At 30.9% G+C, this 20,164-nt stretch overlaps 1 protein-coding gene across 41 annotated transcripts in view; it reads left to right on the forward strand.

The window, feature by feature from the left end:
- The window catches only part of TTN (titin), a 332,717-nt gene that overhangs the window by 167,030 nt on the left and 145,523 nt on the right, over positions 1-20,164 (forward strand). For 31 of the 41 annotated variants that reach the window (XM_089690388.1, XM_089690411.1, XM_089690396.1 and 28 more), the window contains 7 exons: positions 919-1,002; positions 1,112-1,192; positions 1,271-1,342; positions 1,688-1,765; positions 2,292-2,375; positions 2,535-2,618; positions 2,876-2,950. The exons of 8 other annotated variants lie outside the window; for them this stretch is intronic. In XM_089690388.1, the coding sequence (XP_089546514.1) occupies positions 919-1,002; positions 1,112-1,192; positions 1,271-1,342; positions 1,688-1,765; positions 2,292-2,375; positions 2,535-2,618; positions 2,876-2,950 (558 nt within the window). The remainder of the gene's footprint in view (positions 1-918; positions 1,003-1,111; positions 1,193-1,270; positions 1,343-1,687; positions 1,766-2,291; positions 2,376-2,534; positions 2,619-2,875; positions 2,951-20,164) is intronic. 2 more of the 41 variants (XM_089690408.1, XM_089690418.1) reach the window with 1 other exon arrangement.

Raw genomic sequence — 20,164 nt, forward strand, 5'->3', positions numbered from 1 at the left:
AGTGTAAGTGACTTTACCTCCTTGGTGTCCTGCAAGAGATTAGAGGCTGCAAAAACTCAGCTCCCCTGCACAATTTTAGTCATTGCAGTCCATTTTTCAGGGTTAGCCAGGAAATATCCATTGATTACTTAATTCATAATGCTGCAGAGCAGAGTGCAGGTGTCAGAATGTGCCACACATGGGATTGCAATGGCAGAGTCAAGCATTTGCAGTTTCTGATCCTCTGAAGGATGGTAGGAATGAAAAAGTAGTCTTTCTGAGGTTTACTTCAAGTATGGGTACACACCGCACATTTACATATGGTGCAATACACAGTATATTTCTCTGCTAAAGCAGACCTAAAGTAATAATTTTGGGAATGATAAGAACCTTGGTGTTCTTTGCTTTCTGTGTCCCCATTTGACAAATTTTTGTCACTTCCTGTGCTGGGGACAATGTTATCACTAAGTGAGGAAATGCGGAGAAATCTCTCTAGCACAAGCAAAATGGCCAAAACAACTCTTTATTTGTAGGATGGGGAGGGCTAGAACCCCTACTAGCTTTTTATTGTCACCTGTGTCCATGCTGGAAATTTCCAGTTGGATGCAAATATCAAATTTAATAATCTTGATGGCAGTTCTATCCATGTACTACTCAAGCTAAACAAATGTTTAGCTGGTTTTACACTTGTATCTTACGAGAGAATCCTAATTTATCACTATGGCTATATATGATTATAGTTTTATTTAATTTAATGTTTACCGAAGGTTGCACAAAAATAAACCTTATTGTGTGTGTCTATGTTTTCTTTTTTAATTGAAATCCTTGTTGGCATGCCCTTGTTTTTTCATGTGTTTTTATTTGTGTAATATGTCCATATCAGTTACTTTTTGAAATCCATCTATTGCAAAAACCAACAAAAGTAATATATCTTTAAAGTGCCTGAAAAACCAAAGATATCTGTGCCCGAAGAAAAGCTGCCAACTCCTCCTACAAAGAAGGAAGAGGCTCCTCCAAGCAAAGGTATATTACTAAAAAAACAAGCAGTTATACTGGAAGCTGTGTAGTCTAGTATGCAGTTATTACCCTTAATATAGATCCAAGTAGCCAATCACTGTGCTGTATTTTTAAGTACCAGATGTACATAAGAGAGCAATCCCTGAAGAAAAGGTTCCTGCTCCTGTGCCTAAAAAAGAGGTTGCAGCTCCTAAAGGTACAAATATACACATTCTTACTCAATATTTTACTATAGTTTAGACATATCCCTAAAACTTAAATTATGTTCTTAAAGTCCCAGAAATACCTATGAAAACTGTTCCTGATGGAAAATTAGTTCCTAAAAAAGAAGAACCATCACCCCAAGGTAGACTATTTGTCATTAAGGATTATCTTTGCTTTACATTCTTTTTGTGTTTGTTATTCATGTCCTCTTTCATGTATATGTACAGCGTTTGTGTTTGTATCAGTATGTTTGTTTTCTATTTCTTTAATGTCATAACAATCTTGACAAAGTTACAATTTCCAGACACTGCTAATACATAAAAGTTATCTCTAACTTTTAAACTAAACTGTCCAACCCCTTCAGTGTTATTAAGTGTCTTCTAAAATGTTATTACTGGTTACGTGTTTTGTGTAATAAATGTCTTGATAATGTTCTTGCCAGGGTTTTTTAGGAATTCTTACAAATAAGTTTGATTTTTTTTTAAAGTCCCCCATGTGGTCAAAAAAGTAGGCGAGAAAGTACCAGTTCCTGTTACTAAGAAAGAGGAAGCTCCTCCAGCCAAAGGTACTTCACATCTTTTTGGTCCAATAGTGAAACGACTCTCATATCAGTTTGTTTGTTTGTGTTAAGTTTGTATTATTGTTTTTATGTACGGTATCCCGTCATATTTGTAATTCTTCCTAATATGATAATGGTTTAGGTTATACTAAACTGTTAAATGGAGCCTGCATCTTTAAACTGATAGCAGAGTGCAGGTTCTGAGGCTTAAAGCTTCAGTAGATGCTACACTAATCAAAATTTATAACCCGCCAATATCAAAAATAATCATGCTGTGTTAAAAGCTTTAAAATATCTTTTCTGCATACTACACATTTTCTTTTTTACAAAGTGGCCTTCTTATATCTTATTTTATTTATAGAAATGGTACTAACAAGGGATATAGCTATAGTAATTTTATGTTTCCATGGCACTACTGTGATCTTTTCATTCCTTAGTGTCTCTTGAAGTATTTTGTTTACTTTCTACAAATATTATCTGTGTGTTGCCTTTGGTGTTGGTCTTTTTGTTAAGCCAATATTTGTTTTTAAAGTTCCTGAACTAAGAAAGAAGCCAGTACCTGAAGAAAAAATACCAGTACCTACCCCTAAAAAAGAAGAGGTTGCACCTCCCAAAGGTATACCTCTACTTTTTAGATTGTCCATGTCTTAAGTAAAAAACATTAGTCAGCATGTACAATATTGTCTTTTTATCTGTGTATGTTTATATGGAATTATTAACAACAATATGTGTGTATGACTCTACCATACCTTAAAATATCTACAATATTTTAAAGTGCCAGAGCCACGTAAGAGGTTCGTCCTAGAAGAGAAGGGACAAGAGGTCATTCCTAAAAAGGAGGAAGTGCCTCCAGTTAAAGGTAGAGAAGTACTTGTCCATTTGTCTTTCTATAACATCTTTTGTTATGTCAGTCTTTGTTATGCTTCTTAATTTCCTTACCTTATATACATGTTACATCTTAGCATCTTCCTTGGAGAGGTTCACATTACATTAGTGTTTTTATGTATTTTTATTTTTTTATTTGTGTCATCTTTTCTTTGTTTCATGGCTAGATTTTTAGTCTGTCACTGTGGAATATGTTAGTTGTCATTAAACAGAGTCTAATGTTCTTTAAAGTGCCAGAAGCACCTAAGAAGATTATTGCTGAAGAAAAAGTGCCAAAGATTGTCCCAGAAGCACCAACCCCTAAAGGTATTAAAAGAAGGCCTACACCTTCAACATCAGATTTTAATTACATTTATATTTTATCTGGGATACATCATATTGACACTTTTCTGACAAATTTAGTATTATAATGAAATTATGTATTTTATTAACCATTCATGTATAGCATTACCTTCCATGATATATATTCAGTAAAACCAAATCCCAGATTAAATATCTTATTGATGATGTACTGCATTTCCAACTGAATGTAAAATAGCATTCACTTAAAATTCAAGTGCTTAACACTTTAATCAAGTATTACAAACGCTTATTAAGACATCTTCTTGCTGATGGCAAAATTAAGTTACACTTGCTAAATGAGCAAAATATAGTTAAAGTGTCTGAAGTACCGAAGATTGTGTCACAAGAGGTGGAAGAGATTGCTAGAGTTGCCTAGAAAGACTCCAGTAACCAAACGTATTAACATATAGACATCATTGAACTCAATGTTACTAACATCTTCAAATTCTCTGTATGTTTGTCTAATTCAGTGGTGTCTGTCTTTGTACATCAACAACAGATTATATGTAGGAGAGAACAATACAGCGTTCTTTGTACCTTTATTCTTTGCCAGAGCTACTATCCCCAGTAACTAAAGATTTATTTCCTGATGAAGCTGCTAATATGCTATTTATCTTTAATATATTAATCTGCATTATTACAGTTTATAGTATCAATAACATATGCTATATATAGACATATTTTATGTATTATTGACAAATCTACCAATGAGAATTAATGGCTCTTCCTATCTCTTAGAGGACCAGTGGATTTGTACAGACAGTAACTTCACTTTATAAATTATTTCGGTGTTAACATTTCGCTTTTCGTATATTCACCTTTCTGGTCCATTTAGTATATCCTGATATGTTCTCAACACAGTAGGTATAGTTTGCCAGTTAGTAAAATATGCACAACATTTTTAGTGCCAGAGCCACCAAAGATGCCCACTCTTGAGGAAAAGGCTCCATCTATTGAAAAGAAATCAAAGCCAGTAGAAGGTACATAACAATCACACATATTTGTCTTGTGTGTATTTGTGTTTGAAAAAGGAAATATTGACTTGTTGATAATATTTTCAAAGTGTCTGTACCTGAAGAAAAAGTGATGCTTAAACCTTTTAAAAGGGAAGCACCAGCAGCCAAAGGTATATTTTGTAACTGTCTTATTATGCATTGTGTGTTTCTTTTGTGTTTTACAATAGACATACTTTACAGTTACTAATATGATTATATTATCTTAAAAGTGGCAGACGCTCCCCCTAAAGTTGCTCCTGAGCAGAAAATACCTACTTCTACTCATAAGAAAGAGGTTCCTTCTGTTCCACCGCCTCCACCTAAAGGTACTTTACTACCTAAAGTAATTTTAATATATATATATTTTAGAAGCACAATAACATCCAACTTTATTTGGCTGTATAAGTACAATGAGAGGAAGCATCTCCCAGTTGTCATTAATTGCAAACCTAGACTATATAGAAAAATATTGCCAAAGATCTATACTGTAGATCAGTTTTCCTGTTTCTCTCCTAAAATGGCAGAATTACCAAAGAAAATGGTCCCAATAGAACCAACACCTGCTCCTATGATGGAGACTACTTTGCCACTAAAAGGTACAACATAGAAGAGTTTACTATTAGTATTTACAATTTTAGTCATTGTAAATAAACACTACAACATTCACATTTCTTTTAAGTGGCCGAAATGCCAGGAGCTGTGGAGGAAAAGAAACCACCTGCATTTGTCCATAAAAAAGAAGTAATCACTACTGTGGAAGGTAGCTACCAATCCTTGCCACACTAGCTGCTTCAACCATGTGCTAAATATTTGATACACACATTATACATGTTTCTCATGCAGGCCAGTGTCTTTTTAATGTATACATGTTTTTCCTTTATGTAATGTTACAAATATCTTAAAATACTAATATCTTTAAAGTGGCGGAAGAAGTTACACAAGCTATTGAAGAAAGAGAAGTACTTCCTCTTGTGGAGAAGAAACGTATTCCACCAAAGAAAGGTATACAATCTTTCAAGTGCAACAATGTTGTCTTTTTTGTTTTGTGTGTGTCGTTGCTTTCTGAAATGTTCTATGTTTCATACTAATATCTTTAAAGTACCCGAAATCCATCAAGAGGTGATTCCTGAGGAGAAAGTACCTCGTAAAATTCCTAAAAAAGAAACAGTTCCTCCAGTAGAAGGTATTATAAATATTCTTCCTGGTCAACCATTCCTTCATGTATTATGTTGTTCATTCTATAGTATGTCCTAAAGTTTGTTTATTAATTGTTTTGTACCTAAAGGCTTACAATAGTTGTTTGTGTATTAAGTGTTTTGTTCCCAAAGTCTTACTAATATCTTCATCCCTTAAGAACATATCCAAGAAGAAAAACTGCGGCGCACTCTTCCTAAAAAAGAAATTGTTTCTCCAGCTCAAGGTATATTGTTTATACATATATCATCAATATATGTGTGTATGTGATTTTGTAGATGTTCTGAAATTTGGTGTTAAAGCTATACTAATATCTTTAAAGTGCCAAGGACTTTGTTGGAAACCACTCAAGAACAGAAAGGTCCACATATACTTTCTAAACAAGGTATGCCTCCTTTGAAAGGTATACAGTTTATTATCTAGATATAGTTTATACATTTTATATTAATCAGATACTTACTAGAATTTAAATTTGACTAATATCTTTAAAGTTGAGACATACAAAAAAGCTATTGGAGAAGAGGAAGAAGAAATTATAATATCTGAAAGAAAAACAGTTTTAGCAGCTGAAGGTAAATCTTATTTATACATTATTTCATTTAGTGGTCAGCATTATTTATTAGAAATATATTAAGCTATAATTAATTCTTATGTAGATGTAATAGATGTCCCACAAAGATTAGAAGAGAAATTGGATACTGTAATACCACCAAAACATGCACTAATTTCCATTGAAGGTACATAATTAAAATGCCAAAGTTGTTATTATGAATGAAATGAATTGTTACAGTTAATAAATATAGTAAATTGTATCTGTTTTAAAACAGAAGAAAAATATCCTAGTGTGGCCCAAAGAGAAAAAACAACTATACCACTTACTAGCAAAATCACTCCAGCCCCTCAAGGTATATCCTTTGCTGATATTTAGCGTGTATTTAAAATAATTTATGATTATCTAAAACAATGCTAATATTTATCAAGTGACAGAGATCCCTAAAAAGACAGAAGAGAAGCTTTCAAGAGCTGCTGACAAAAAAGTAGCAGCCCAACAAGCTAAAGGTAGAAGATTTTTAAAATATTATAATGTTCATGATAAGAGAGCTGAGAATCTAAACTAACTGGCTGCTCTTATTTTAAAGTTCCTGAGGCTCCAGAGATAAGGGTTCCAGAAAAGAAAGTTCTGAAGCCTAAGAAAGAAGCAATGCTCACTGTTGGAGGTATATCTGTTTTAGATATATCACTAATATAATAGCATCTAGATGTTGAGTCACACAATGGTAGCTAGATTTAAAAGAATAAATCATCATATTTTATTATCTAAATCAGTGTTAATATTCTTTTAAATGACAGAGATCCCCAAAGAAGAGAAACTTCCAAGTGTTTTTACCAAAAAGGAAGTAGTCCATCATGTGGAAGGTAGATTATGTTCTGCACATTTATGTGTTGCTATGGTTGAGAGTACACACTAAGTTGTGGGCTAATACTAATATCTTTAAAGTTTCTGAGGTGCCTGAGAAGCTTACCCTTGAGGAGAAAATTTTAACAAGGCCTGTTAAAGATGTAAAGCCAAGTCTTGAAGGTATTTTAGAGTTATTGAAGAGTTTATATTGATGACTGTACACTAATATTCAGAAATTGCTAAACAAAACTAATATCTTTTAAGTGCCCATGCAAATTCCTAAGAAGCCTATACTTGAAGACCAAAAAACAGTTGCAGATTACATGAGAGAAGTAACCCCTTCAATAACAGGTATATGAGTTGTGATTTTAAACCCACGTCAATATTTATACAATTGGACCTGTTACATGCCCTTCTACTGTTACTGTCTATATTCAAATATACAAAAACTTTATTTACACTCTTATGTAGTAAAGCAGAAGCATCAGTTAACAATTAAAATAGCAAATATAGAAAATATGTCTGCTCAAATATCAACTATAATTAATATAATATATGAAAGATTGATATAAATATGATTTTATGATATTAAAAAATTAAGTAAATAAATGTTTTCTCAAGAACCTGAACTATCAGAGGAAGAAAAGGAAGAAATGCCTGTTTATGCCCCTGAGAAATATATACGGAGAACAGGTATATCCACAGTTAAACATGAGTATAGAATTAATTTACCAGCTAAAGGTTCTACAAAAATCTATTTCAAAACAAATATTTACTTTTTAAAGATCAAGAAGATTCTGATAAGCATCTGGTAGAAGAGGAATACAAATCAATTTATAAAAAGAAAGAATCTGTCTCTAAGAAAGGTATTCTACTAACATCTTAGCAAAGCCAGTGTTATGCTCAGAATTTGTTACTGAATTATCAATAATAAAATTACTAATATCTTTAAAGCACTCGAAGTTCCAACAAGGATCCCACCAGATGAAAAAAAGCAGATTACAGTTCACAAACGCGAAGTGCTTGTGTCTGCAGAAGGTATATTCACAACCTTATCGTATCATTCCAGTAATTGTATATAAAACTCAATGTCCATTGCACAATATTAATGTTATACTAATATCTTCATGACTAGAAGTACAAAAAAAGCCAACTGCAAAAGGAAAAGCACAAGCTTCTAGGAGAGAAATGACTTCACATGTGGAAGGTATATTATTATTATTTTTTTTTAACAGGATTTATATAGCACCAGCAGTTTGCACAGTTCTTTACAGTATAAGGGGAACAGTACAGTAACAATACAGTTCAATATAGAAAGATTAGGAGGGCTCTGCTCATGTAACATAAAATCTAAAAGGGAGTGGGAAGTGGTATAAAAGGTAATTTCTGTGTGGATGGACAGATTGAGATGGTTGATAGTTTTTAGGTGGAAGTGGGGTAGGCTTCTCTGAATAGATGTGTTTTCAGGGATCACCTAAAGGTAGACATGGTAGGAAATAACCGGACAGATTGGGGTAGGGAGTTCCAGAGAATAGGAGAGGTTCTGGAAAAGTCCTGAAGGTGAGTATGGAAGAAGGTGATAAAGAAGCTAGAGAGAAGGAGTTCTTTGGAGGAACAAAGTAGATAATTTAGGCAATATTTTGAGATGAGGTCAGTGATAAAACTGGGGGTAGTGTTGTGCATGGCTTTGTATGTTGTAGTTAAATATTTTGAATTTTATACATTGAGCTAGTGGAAACCACAGGAGAGATTAGCAGAGAAGGACTGCAATCACAGATCTGTTAGTAAGGTGGATGTGTCTAGCAGCAGCATTTATGATAGACTAGAGGGGAGATAGCCTTTGTAGAGGTGTGCCAGTGAGAAGGGAATTGCAGTAGTCTAGGTAGGAGATGATCAGGGAGTGAATTAGTTGTGTTATTGTTAATTAAGCTGGGGCACATTTAGGAAATTTTTTGGAGATCAAGGCAGCAAGATTTAGCCAGTGATTGTATGTGGGGCCCAAAAGGAAGGTCAGGCTCTAGGTTTACACCTAGCACCATGGCGTGCATGGAGGGACCAATAGTATATGGTCAATTCTTCTACTTGTACTTACCACAAATCAGTAGGACTTGTTGAATACTAATGTTAGACTGTCTTTTAATAGTAACCAAAATATCTGAAAAAGGTGGCTCTGAGGAAAAGCCCGAAATTGCTGTTTCTGAAAGAGAACCTGCTTCCTATGAGGAAGGTATATGCTTGGTTAAATTTTTATTTCAGTTTTTAAATCAATTTTTATATAGCCTTACTGCTTGTGAAAACCTATCCCTTTAAGTGGTAAATGTTTAGAAAGTCAGTTTCAAAAAAATAAAAGTAAAATATAAGAAAATTAAAAGTATCCAACTGCCAACTAATTTTTTTCTCACACAAAAGGTATATTACATTATCTTGCTTAGAACTTTTCAATTATGGCCCTTGTGAAAATTACTAGTACTAAAATAATGCATTTAAATTACTAGTACTAAAATTATGCATTTAAATTGCCAGTTCTAAAGACACAACTAAAATAGATGTCCCTAAAAGTGAAATTTATTCTCGTGTCAAAGGTCCTTTACTATCTTTATGATTAAAGTCAAAGCATACCATTTTTAAAGCCAATTTTCTTTTATAGTTATAATAATACAAATATAACATTGTCTAAGGTGTTTTAAAGACTCCTGGGGAGATTACACCAATAAAGGGAGAAAGTTTTCAAGTAGGAGGTATGTTTCATATATTCAAATTTTAATTTCACTCATTCAGTAACTATTTCTTTATTTTATAAATTGTAATACTTAACAAAGCCAAATGTCTATATAAAAATGATTTTGATAAATAGTAAATTAACTTTATTTAAATTTTGCAATTTAAAAATAATAAATGTCCATGTGTTATCATTAAACCATAGATTTATGGCCATATATTTTAAATCAACCAACATCTAGAAATATATATATATATATATTTATTTATTTTGATAACAAATTGTATTTCTTTCTGAAAGTTGTATAATGATCCTCCAGCAAATTAAGCTATATTACCACAACAAAACACTTTAACCAGCCTATCAGCACACAATAACATTGTGGCCTCACTTTGGCACATTGTAAACCCAGTTTGTAAATTGCCCAGTTTGTAAATCACTTCACCTGTATCCCAGTCAGGATCCTATTAGAAAATAAAGAGCTTCAATTGACAGGTAAACCAAAAAGATCTAGACTTGAAGAAAGGGCTAAAATTAGTGAATTTAAGCAAGTAATACTTGGAAGGTATCTAATCAACCTTCATTCTTATTAGTCATTCATTTCCATTACTCAAGATAATATAATAATACATAACAATATATTTAAAATGTGAGAAGTTCCTAAATGAATGAAGAAAAGCTGAAAGTTGCTAAAACTAAGAAACGCCTTCCATTACTGAAAAATATCATCAGCATCTTGATGTTATCATCCCAATCCATTATTAATCATATTATAAACTCATTATCCAAATGGAAATGTTATTGTAATATCTGCTTCATTTTTTTACTCATTCATTTCCATTACTTTGGATCACATGATAATACTATATCAATATATTTAAAATGTTAGATGTCCCTAAAGGAATGGTACCTGAAGAAAAGCTGAAAGTTGCCAAAACTAATAAAGAAATTTCTTCCTCTACAAAAGGTATATCAGCAGCATCGTGACATTACCATCCCAATCCATCATAAATAATATTATCAACTCATTACCCACATAGAAATATTATTGTAATATCCGCTTCGTTTCTGTTAGTCATTCATTTCCATTACTCCAGATCATATAATAATACAAAATCAATATATCTAAAATGTTAGATGCCCCAGTGACCAAGGAAAAGCCGAAAATTGCTAAAACTAAAAGAGAAATGTCTTCCTCTACAGAAGGTATGTCATCAGCATCTTGATGTTATTATCCCAATCCATCATTGGAGGATATAGTCACCGTTTAGCAAAAAAATAACAAATGCACATTTTTTGCAGGTAAAAAATGTGCATATATTAATTTTTTTCTTAGAAACCTGTAAAGCATTGTGTGTGCATTCTCAGGCTCCTGCAGACTGTTAGTGTAGCTGTCTGCCTGTACCGCTGATATAGGCAGGCAGTTACTGAATGACATGCAGCTCAATGGACTGTAAGAGTGCTCACCAGCACCCTTGCAACTCATTGAGAACTAAAAGCCATAAGCCGCAAAGGCTGATGAACCCTGTAGGTGTGCGTTTACAGAACTCTGTGAATGAATGGCATAACCATGTGGGCAAACCCCTGCATGACCACGCTCTTTACAAATGCTGACAGCGGGTGCTGGCGAAGATCCCTGACCCACTGGCACAGGAAGAGGGTTGAGGGAGAGTGTGCAGAAGTGGGAACATATTACATGTTTGACCCTAAAAATGGGTGTAACATGTTCCAACAAGTGACCTTATCCTTTGACTCATATTATAAACTCATAACCCAAATTAAAATGTTATTGTGATATCTGTTTCACTTCTATTAGTCATTAATTTCCATTACTTCAGATCATATAATTTTATATATATTTCTAAAATGTTAGATGCCCAGGTGCCTGAAGAAAAGATGAACGTTGCTAAAACTAAAAGAGAAATTTCTTCCACTACAGAAGGTGTATCATCAGCATCTTGATGTTATCATCCCAATACATTATTAAATCATAATATCAACTCATTACCAAATATAAATATTATTGTAATATCTGCTTAATTTCTATTAGTCATTAATTCCCCTTCTCCAGATCATATAATAATAGTATATCGATATAAAATGTTAGATGCCCTGGTGCCTGAGGAAAATCTGTAAGTTGTTAAAACTAGGAGAGGAATAATAAATTCCTCTCTTAGTTTTAGCAACTTACAGCTTCAGAAGGTATATTATCAGCATCTCTATGTCATCATTACAGTCCATCATTAAATCATATTATAAACTCATTGTCCAAATAGAAATATAATTGTCCTGTCTGCTTCATTTCTATTAGTCATTCATTTCTATTACTCCAGATCATTTAATAATAGCATATCAATTAATTTAAAATGTTAGACGTTCCGAAAGGAAAGATGAATGAAGAAAGGCTGAATGTTGATAAAAATAAGAAAAAAAATCCTTCTTCTACAGAAGGTATGTCATCATTATGAAATCATTTTATAAATAATCAATATATCTAAAATGTTAAAAGTTCAGATGCTTGAAGAAAATCTGAAGGTTGCTAAAACTAAGAGAGAAATTTCTTCCTCTACAGCAGGTATATCATCAGCATCTTAACATTATCATCCCAATCCATTAATAAATTATTTTGTAAACGCATGACCTGAATACAAATATTATTGTAATATCTGCTTCATTTCCATTAGTCATCAATCTCCATTACTTCAGATCATATAATAATACAATGTAAATATATGTAAAATGTTAGATGTCCTAGTGCCTGAAGAACAATTGAAAGTTGCTAAGCCTAAAAGAGAAATGTCTTCCACTACAGAAGGTATATCATCAGCATCTTGATGTTATCATCCCAATACATTATTAAATCATATTATCAACTCATTACCCAATATTATTGTAGTATTTGCTTCATTTCTATTATATTATCATTTCTAAAATATTAGATTCCCAGACACCTGAGGAAAAGCTGAAAGTTACTAAAACTAAGAGAGAAATGTCTTCCTCTACAGCAGGTATATCAACAGCATCTTGATGTTATCACCCCAATCCATTATTAAATATTTTTATAAACTTATCCAAATAGAATTATTATTGTAATAGCTGCTTCATTTCTATTAGTCAATAAATTCTATTATTCCAGATCATATTAATACTAAATCATTATGCATTATGCGCAAAATGTTAGATGTCTCTAAAGCAAAGGTGCTTGAAGAAAAGCTGAAAGTTGCTATGACTAAGACAGAAATTTCTTCCTCTACAGAAAGTATATCATCAGCATCTTGATATTATCTTCCCAATTCATTATTAAATTGTTTAATAAAATAATTACCCAAATAGAAATATTGTAATATCTTCTGAATCACTATTAGTCATTCATTCCCATTACTCCACATAATATAATAATACTATATCAATATATCTCAATTGTTAGATGTCCCAGAGCCTGAAGAGAAGCTGAAAGTTGCTAAAACTAAGAAAGAATTTTTTTCCTCTACAAATGGCATATCGTCAGCATTGTGACGTTATCACTCCAATTCATTGTTAAATCATGTTATCTACTCATTACACAAATATCAATATTATCATAATATTTGCTTTGTGGCTATTAGTCATTCCTTTCAATTACCCCAGATCATATAATCTTGATGTGATCACCCCAATCCATTGTTAAATAATTTTGTAAACTCATTACCCAAATAGAAACATTATTGTAATATTTGCTTTATTTTTATTAGTCAATAATTTTTCTTGAGATCATATAATAATACTATATCAATATATATAAAATGTTAGATGTTCCTAAAGGAAAGGTGCCTGAAGAAAAACTAAAAATTGCTAAAACTAAGAGAGAAATTTTGTCCACCGCAGAAGGTATATCATCAGCATCTTGATATTATCTTCCCAATCCATTAATAAATTGTTTAATAAAATTATTATCCAAATACAAATATTGTAATAACTGCTGCACTACTATTCGTCATTCATTCCCATTACGCCAGATCATATAACAATACTATGTCAATATATCTCAAATGTTAGATGTCCCGGAGCCTGAAGAGAAGCTGAAAGTTGCAAAAACTAAGAGGGAAATGTCTTCCTCTGCAGAAGGTATATCATCAGCATCTTGATGTTATCACCCCAATCCATTATTAAATCATTTTATAAACTCATTACCCAAATAATAATATTATTGTAATAGTTGCTTCATTTTTATTAGTCAATAATTTTTTACTACTCCAGATCATATAATAATACTATACCAATATACTTAAAATGTTAGATGCCTCTAAAGGAAAGGTGGCTGAAGAAAAGCTGAAAGTTGTTAAAACTAATAGAGAAGTTTCTTCCTCTACAGAAGGTATATCATCACCATCATCACAATCTCCATATTATCTTCCCAATCCAATATTAAATAATTACCAAAATATAAATATTGAAATATCTGCTTTATTTGTATTAGTCATTCATTTCTTATACTCCAAAGCTAAAATAGTACTATATTAATATAACTAAAATGTTAGATATTCAGGTGACTGAAAAAAAGCTGAAAGTTGCTAAAACTAAGAGAGAAATGTCTTCCTCTACAGAAGGTATATTATCCCCATCTCTATATTATCTTCCAAATCTATTATTAAATCATTTTATAAACACATTACCCAAATAGAAATTTTATTGTAATATCTGCTTCATTTCTGTTAGTAATTAATTTCCATTTCTCCAGATCATATAATAATACTATATTAATATATCTAAAATGTTAGATGTTGCGGTGCCTGAAGAAAAGCTGAAAATTTCTAAAACTAAGAGAGAAATTTCTTCCACCTCAGAAGGTATATATTCAGCAACTTGATTTTATCTTCCCAAATCATTAATAAATCATTTTATAAACTCATTACAAAAATAGAAATATTGTAATATCTTCTGCATTACCATTAGTCATTCATTTCCATACTATGTCAATATATCTAAATGTTAGATGCCTTGGTGCCTGAAGAGAAGCTGAAAGTTGCTAAAACTAAGAGAGAAATTTCTCCCTCTATAGAAGGTATATCATCAGCATCTTGATAGCATCATTCCAGTCCATTATTACCTCATTACCCAAATATAAATGTTCTTTTAATATATGCTTAATTTCTATTAGTTATTAATTTCCATTTCTCCAGATCATATAATAATACTATATCAATATATTTAAAATATTAGATGACCGAGTGCCAGAAGAAATGCAGAAAGTTTAAAAAAATTAAGAGAGACATTTCTTCCTTTACAAATAGTATATCGTCAGCATCGTGACATTATTACTCCCGTTATTGTTAAATCATATTATCAACTCATTACCCAAATATAAATATTTTTGTAATATTTGCTTAGTTTTTATTAGTCATTCATTTCAATTACTCCAGATCATATAATAATACTATATTAATTTATCTAAAATGTTAGATGTTCAGGTTCCTGAAGAAAAGCTGAAAGTTGCTAAAACTAAGAGAGAAATGTCTTCCTCTACAGAAGGTATATCATCAACATCTTGATATTATCTTCTGAATCCATTAATAAATAATTTAATAAAATCATTACCCAAATAGAAATATTGTAATATCTGCTCCATTACTATTAGTCATTCCCATTACTCCAGCTCATATAATAATACTATATCCATATATATAAAATGTTAGATGTTTCTAAAGGAAAGGTGCCTGAAGAAAAACTGAAAATTGCTAAAACTAAGAGATACATTTATTTCTCTGCACAAGGTATATCATCAGCATTTTGATATTATCTTCCCAATCCATTATTAAATCATATTATTAACTCATTACCCAAGTAGAAATGTTATTTTAATATATGCTTCATTTCTATTAGTTATGTATTTCCTTTACTCCAGATGATATAATAATGCTATATCAATATATCAAACATTTTAGAAGTTCAGGTGCCTGAAGAAAAGCTGAAAGTTGCTAAAACTAAGAGAGAAATTTCCTCCTCTATGGAAGGTATATCATCAGCATCTTGATATTATCATTCCAATCAAAATTATTAAATTATGATATCAACTCATTACCCAAATAGAAATGATATTGTAATACCTGCCTCATTTCTATTAGTCATTCATTTCCCTTACTACTGATCATAAAATAATACTATATAAATATATTTAAAATGTTAGATGGTCTGGTACCTGAATAAAAGCTTAAAGTTGTTAAAAGTAAGAGAGAAATTTCTTCCTCTACAGACGGTATTGCATCAGCCTCTTGATATTAACTTCCCAATTCATTATTAGATTATTTTTATAAACTCATTACCCAAATAGAAATATTGTAATATCTGCTTCATTACTATTAGTCATTCATTTCCATTAATCCAGAACATATAATAATGTATCAATATATCTAAAATGTTAGGTGTCTCGATGCCTGAAGAAAAACAGAAAGTTGATAAAAGTAAGAGAGAAATGTCTTCCTCCACAAAAGGTATATCATCAGCATATTGATGTTATCATCCCAATCCATTATATATCATATTATAAACTCATTACCCAAATAGAAATGTTATTGTAATGCATGCTTCATTTCTATTAGTTATTAATTTCCATTACTCCACATCATATAATAATACTATATCAATATATTTAAAATGTTAAATGTCCCTAAAGGAACAGTGCCTGAAGAAAAGCTAAAAGTTGCTGAAACTAAGAGAGAAATTTCTTCCTCTACAGAAGGTATATCATCAGCTTCTTGATGTTATCATCCCCATGCATTATTAAAGTATACTATCAACTTACTACCCAAACAAATATATTATTGTGATATCTGCTTCATTGCTGTAAGTCATTAATTTCCATTACTCCAGATCATATAATACTATTATAGCAATGTATCTAAATTGTTAAATGTTCTGGTACCTCAAGACAAGCTGAAAGTTGCTAAAACTAAAAGAATTTTTTTTTTCCTCTAATCAAGGTACTGTACTATATATCATCAGCATCTTGATGTTATCATCCCAATTAATTATTAAATCATGTCATCAATCCATTACCCAAATATAAATATTACTGTAATCTCACTTTAGTTTGAGTCCCTAGAAAAATTATTGTGGTGGAAACACCACAAATCTCTGTACTCAGTGGAGATTCTGATTACAAATTAGACAGTATTTTGTTTATATATATGGTAAGTATCTTGATATTATTGTCCCAATTCATTATTAAATTATTTAATAAAATCATCACCCAAATAGAAATATTGTAATATCTGCTGCATTACGTTTAGTCATTCATTCCCATTACTCCAGATCATATAATAATACTATATCAATATATCTCAAATGTTAGATGTCCCAGTGCCTGAAGAAAAGCTGAAAGTTGCTAAAACTAAGAGAGAAATGACTTCCTCTACAGAAGGTATATCATCAGCATCTTGATAGTATCATCCCAATCCATTATTAAATCATTTTATAAACTCAATTCCCAAATAGAAATGTTATTTTAATACATGCTTCATTTTTATTAGTCAATCAATTTCATTACTCCAGATCATATAATAATACTATATCAATATGCATAAAATGTTAGATGTCCCTAAAGGAAAGGTGCCTGAAGAAAAACTGAAAATTGCTAAAACTAAGAGAGAAATGTCTTCCTCTACAGAAGGTACATCATCAACATCTTGATGTTATCACCCCAATCCATTATTAAATAATTTTATAAACTCATTACCCAAACAGAAACATTATTGTAATATTTGCTTCATTTTTATTAGTCAATCATTTTCATTACTCAAGATCATATAATAATACTATATCAATATATATAAAATGTTAGATGTTCCTAAAGGAAAGGTGCCTGAAGAAAAACTGAAAATTGCTAAAACTAAGAGAGAAATATCTTCCACCGCAGAAGGTATATCATCAGCATTTTTATATTATCTTCCCAATTCATTATTACATTATTTAATAAAATCATCACCAAAATAGAAATATTGTAATATCTGCTGCATTACGTTTAGTCATTCATTCTCATTACTCCAGATCATATAATAATACTATATCAATATATCTCAAATGTTAGATGTCCCAGTGCCTGAAGAAAAGCTGAAAGTTGCTAAAACTAAGAGAGAAATTTCTTCCTCTACAGAAGGTATATCATCAGCATCTTGACAGTATCATCCCAATCCATTCTTAAATCATTTTATAAACTCATTTCCCAAATTGAAATGTTATTTTAATACATGCTTCATTTCTATTAGTTATTCATTTTCATTACTCCATCATATAATAATACTGTATCAGTACATTTAACATGTTAAATCACCCAGTGCCTGAAGAAATGATGAAAGTTTCTAAAATTAAAAGAGAAATGTCTTCCTCTACAAATGGTATATTGCCAGCATTGCGATGTTATCACTCCAATCCATTATTACATCATATTATCAACTCATTACCCAAATATAAATATTATTGTAATATTTGCTTCATTTCAATTAGTCATTCATTTCAATTACTCTAGATCATATAATAATATTATATTAATATATCTCAAATGATAGATGTTCAGGTGCCTGAAGAAAAGCTGAGAGTTGCTAAAACTAAGAGAGAAATGTTTTCCTCTACAGAAGGTATATCATCAGCATCTTTTTGTTATCACCCCAATCCATTATTAAATATTTTTTAACTCATTACCCAATTAGAATCATTATTGTAATATTTGCTTAATTTTGATTAGTCAATCAATTTCATTACTCCAGATCATATAATAATACTATATCAATGTACATAAAATATTAGAGGTCCCTAAAGGAAAGGTGCCTGAAGAAAAACTGAAAATTGCTAAAACTAGGAGAGAAATTTCTTCCACCGCAGAAGGCATATCATCAGCATATTGATATTATCTTCCCAATTCATTATTAAATTATTTAATAAAATCATCACCCAAATAGAAATATTGTAATATCTGCTGCATTACTATTAGTCATTCATTCCCTTTACACCAGATAATATAATAATACTATATCAATATATCTCAAATGTTAGATGTCCTGGAGCATGAAGAGAAGCTGAAAGTTGCTAAAACTAAGAGAGAAATGTCTTCCTCTACAAATAGTATATCGTCAGCATTATGACGTTATCACTCCAATTCATTATTAAATCATGTTATGAACTCATCCAAATATAAATATTTTTGTAATATTTGCTTCATTTTTATTAGTCATTCATTTAAATTACTCCAGATCATATAATAATAATATATTAATTTATCTAAAATGTTAGATGTTCAGGTTCCTGAAGAAAAGCTGAAAGTTGCTAAAACTAAGAGAGAAATGTCTTCCTCTACAGAAGGTACATCATCAACATCTTGATGTTATCACCCCAATCCATTATTAAATAATTTTATAAACTCATTACCCACATAGAAACATTATTGTAATATTTGCTTCATTTTTATTAGTCAATCATTTTCATTACTCCAGATCATATAATAATACTATATCAATATATATAAAATGTTAGATGTTCCTAAAGGAAAGGTGCCTGAAGAAAAACTGAAAATTGCTAAAACTAAGAGAGAAATTTCTTCCACCGCAGAAGGTAAATCATCAGCATCTTGATATTATCTTCCCAATTCATTATTAAATTATTTAATAAAATCATCACCCAAATAGAAATATTTGCTGCATTACTATTATTCATTCATTCCCATTACTCCAGATCATATAATAATACTAAATCAATATATCTCAAATGTTAGATGTCCCAGTGCCTGAAGAAAAGCTGAAAGTTGCTGAAACTAAGAGAGAAATTGCTTCCTCTACAGAAGGTATATCATCAGCATCTTGATAGTATCATCCCAATCCATTATTAAATCATTTTATAAACTCATTTCCTAAATTGAAATGTTATTTTAATACATGCTTCATTTCTATTAGTTATTCATTTCCATTACTCCATCATATAATAATACTGTATCAATACATTTAACATGTTAAATCACCCAGTACCTGAAGAAATAATGAAAGTTTCTAAAATTAAGAGAGAAATGTCTTCCTCTACAAATGATATATCGCCAGCATCGTGACTTTATCACTCCAGTCCATTATTATCATATTATCAACTCATTACCCAAATATAAATATTATTGTAATATTTGCTTCATTTCAATTAGTCATTCATTTCAATTACTCCAGATCATATAATAATAATATTGTATTAATATATCTCAAATGATAGATGTTCAGGTGCCTGAAGAAAAGCTGAGAGTTGCTAAAACTAAGAGAGAAATGTTTTCCTCTACAAAAGGTATATCATCAGCATCTTTGTGTTATCACCCCAATCCATTATTAAATATTTTTTAACTCATTACCCAAATAGAATCATTATTGTAACATTTGCTTCATTTTTATTAGTCAATCATTTTCATTACTCCAGATTATATAATTATACTATATCAATATACATAAAATGTTAGAGGTCCCTAAAGGAAAGGTGCCTGAAGAAAAACTGAAAATTGCTAAAACTAGGAGAGAAATTTCTTCCACCGCAGAAGGCATATCATCAGCATATTGATATTATCTTCCCAATTCATTATTAAATTATTTAATAAAATCATCACCCAAATAGAAATATTGTAATATCTGCTGCATTACTATTAGTCATTCATTCCCTTTACACCAGATAATATAATAATACTATATCAATATATCTCAAATGTTAGATGTCCTGGAGCATGAAGAGAAGCTGAAAGTTGCTAAAACTAAGAGAGAAATGTCTTCCTCTACAAATAGTATATCGTCAGCATTATGACGTTATCACTCCAATTCATTATTAAATCATGTTATGAACTCATCCAAATATAAATATTTTTGTAATATTTGCTTCATTTT

Source organism: Staurois parvus, unplaced genomic scaffold (genome assembly GCF_062004578.1).
Source record: "Staurois parvus isolate SC_StPar_1 unplaced genomic scaffold, SC_StPar_1.0 ptg000530l, whole genome shotgun sequence".
Classification (NCBI taxonomy): Eukaryota; Metazoa; Chordata; class Amphibia; order Anura; family Ranidae; genus Staurois; species Staurois parvus.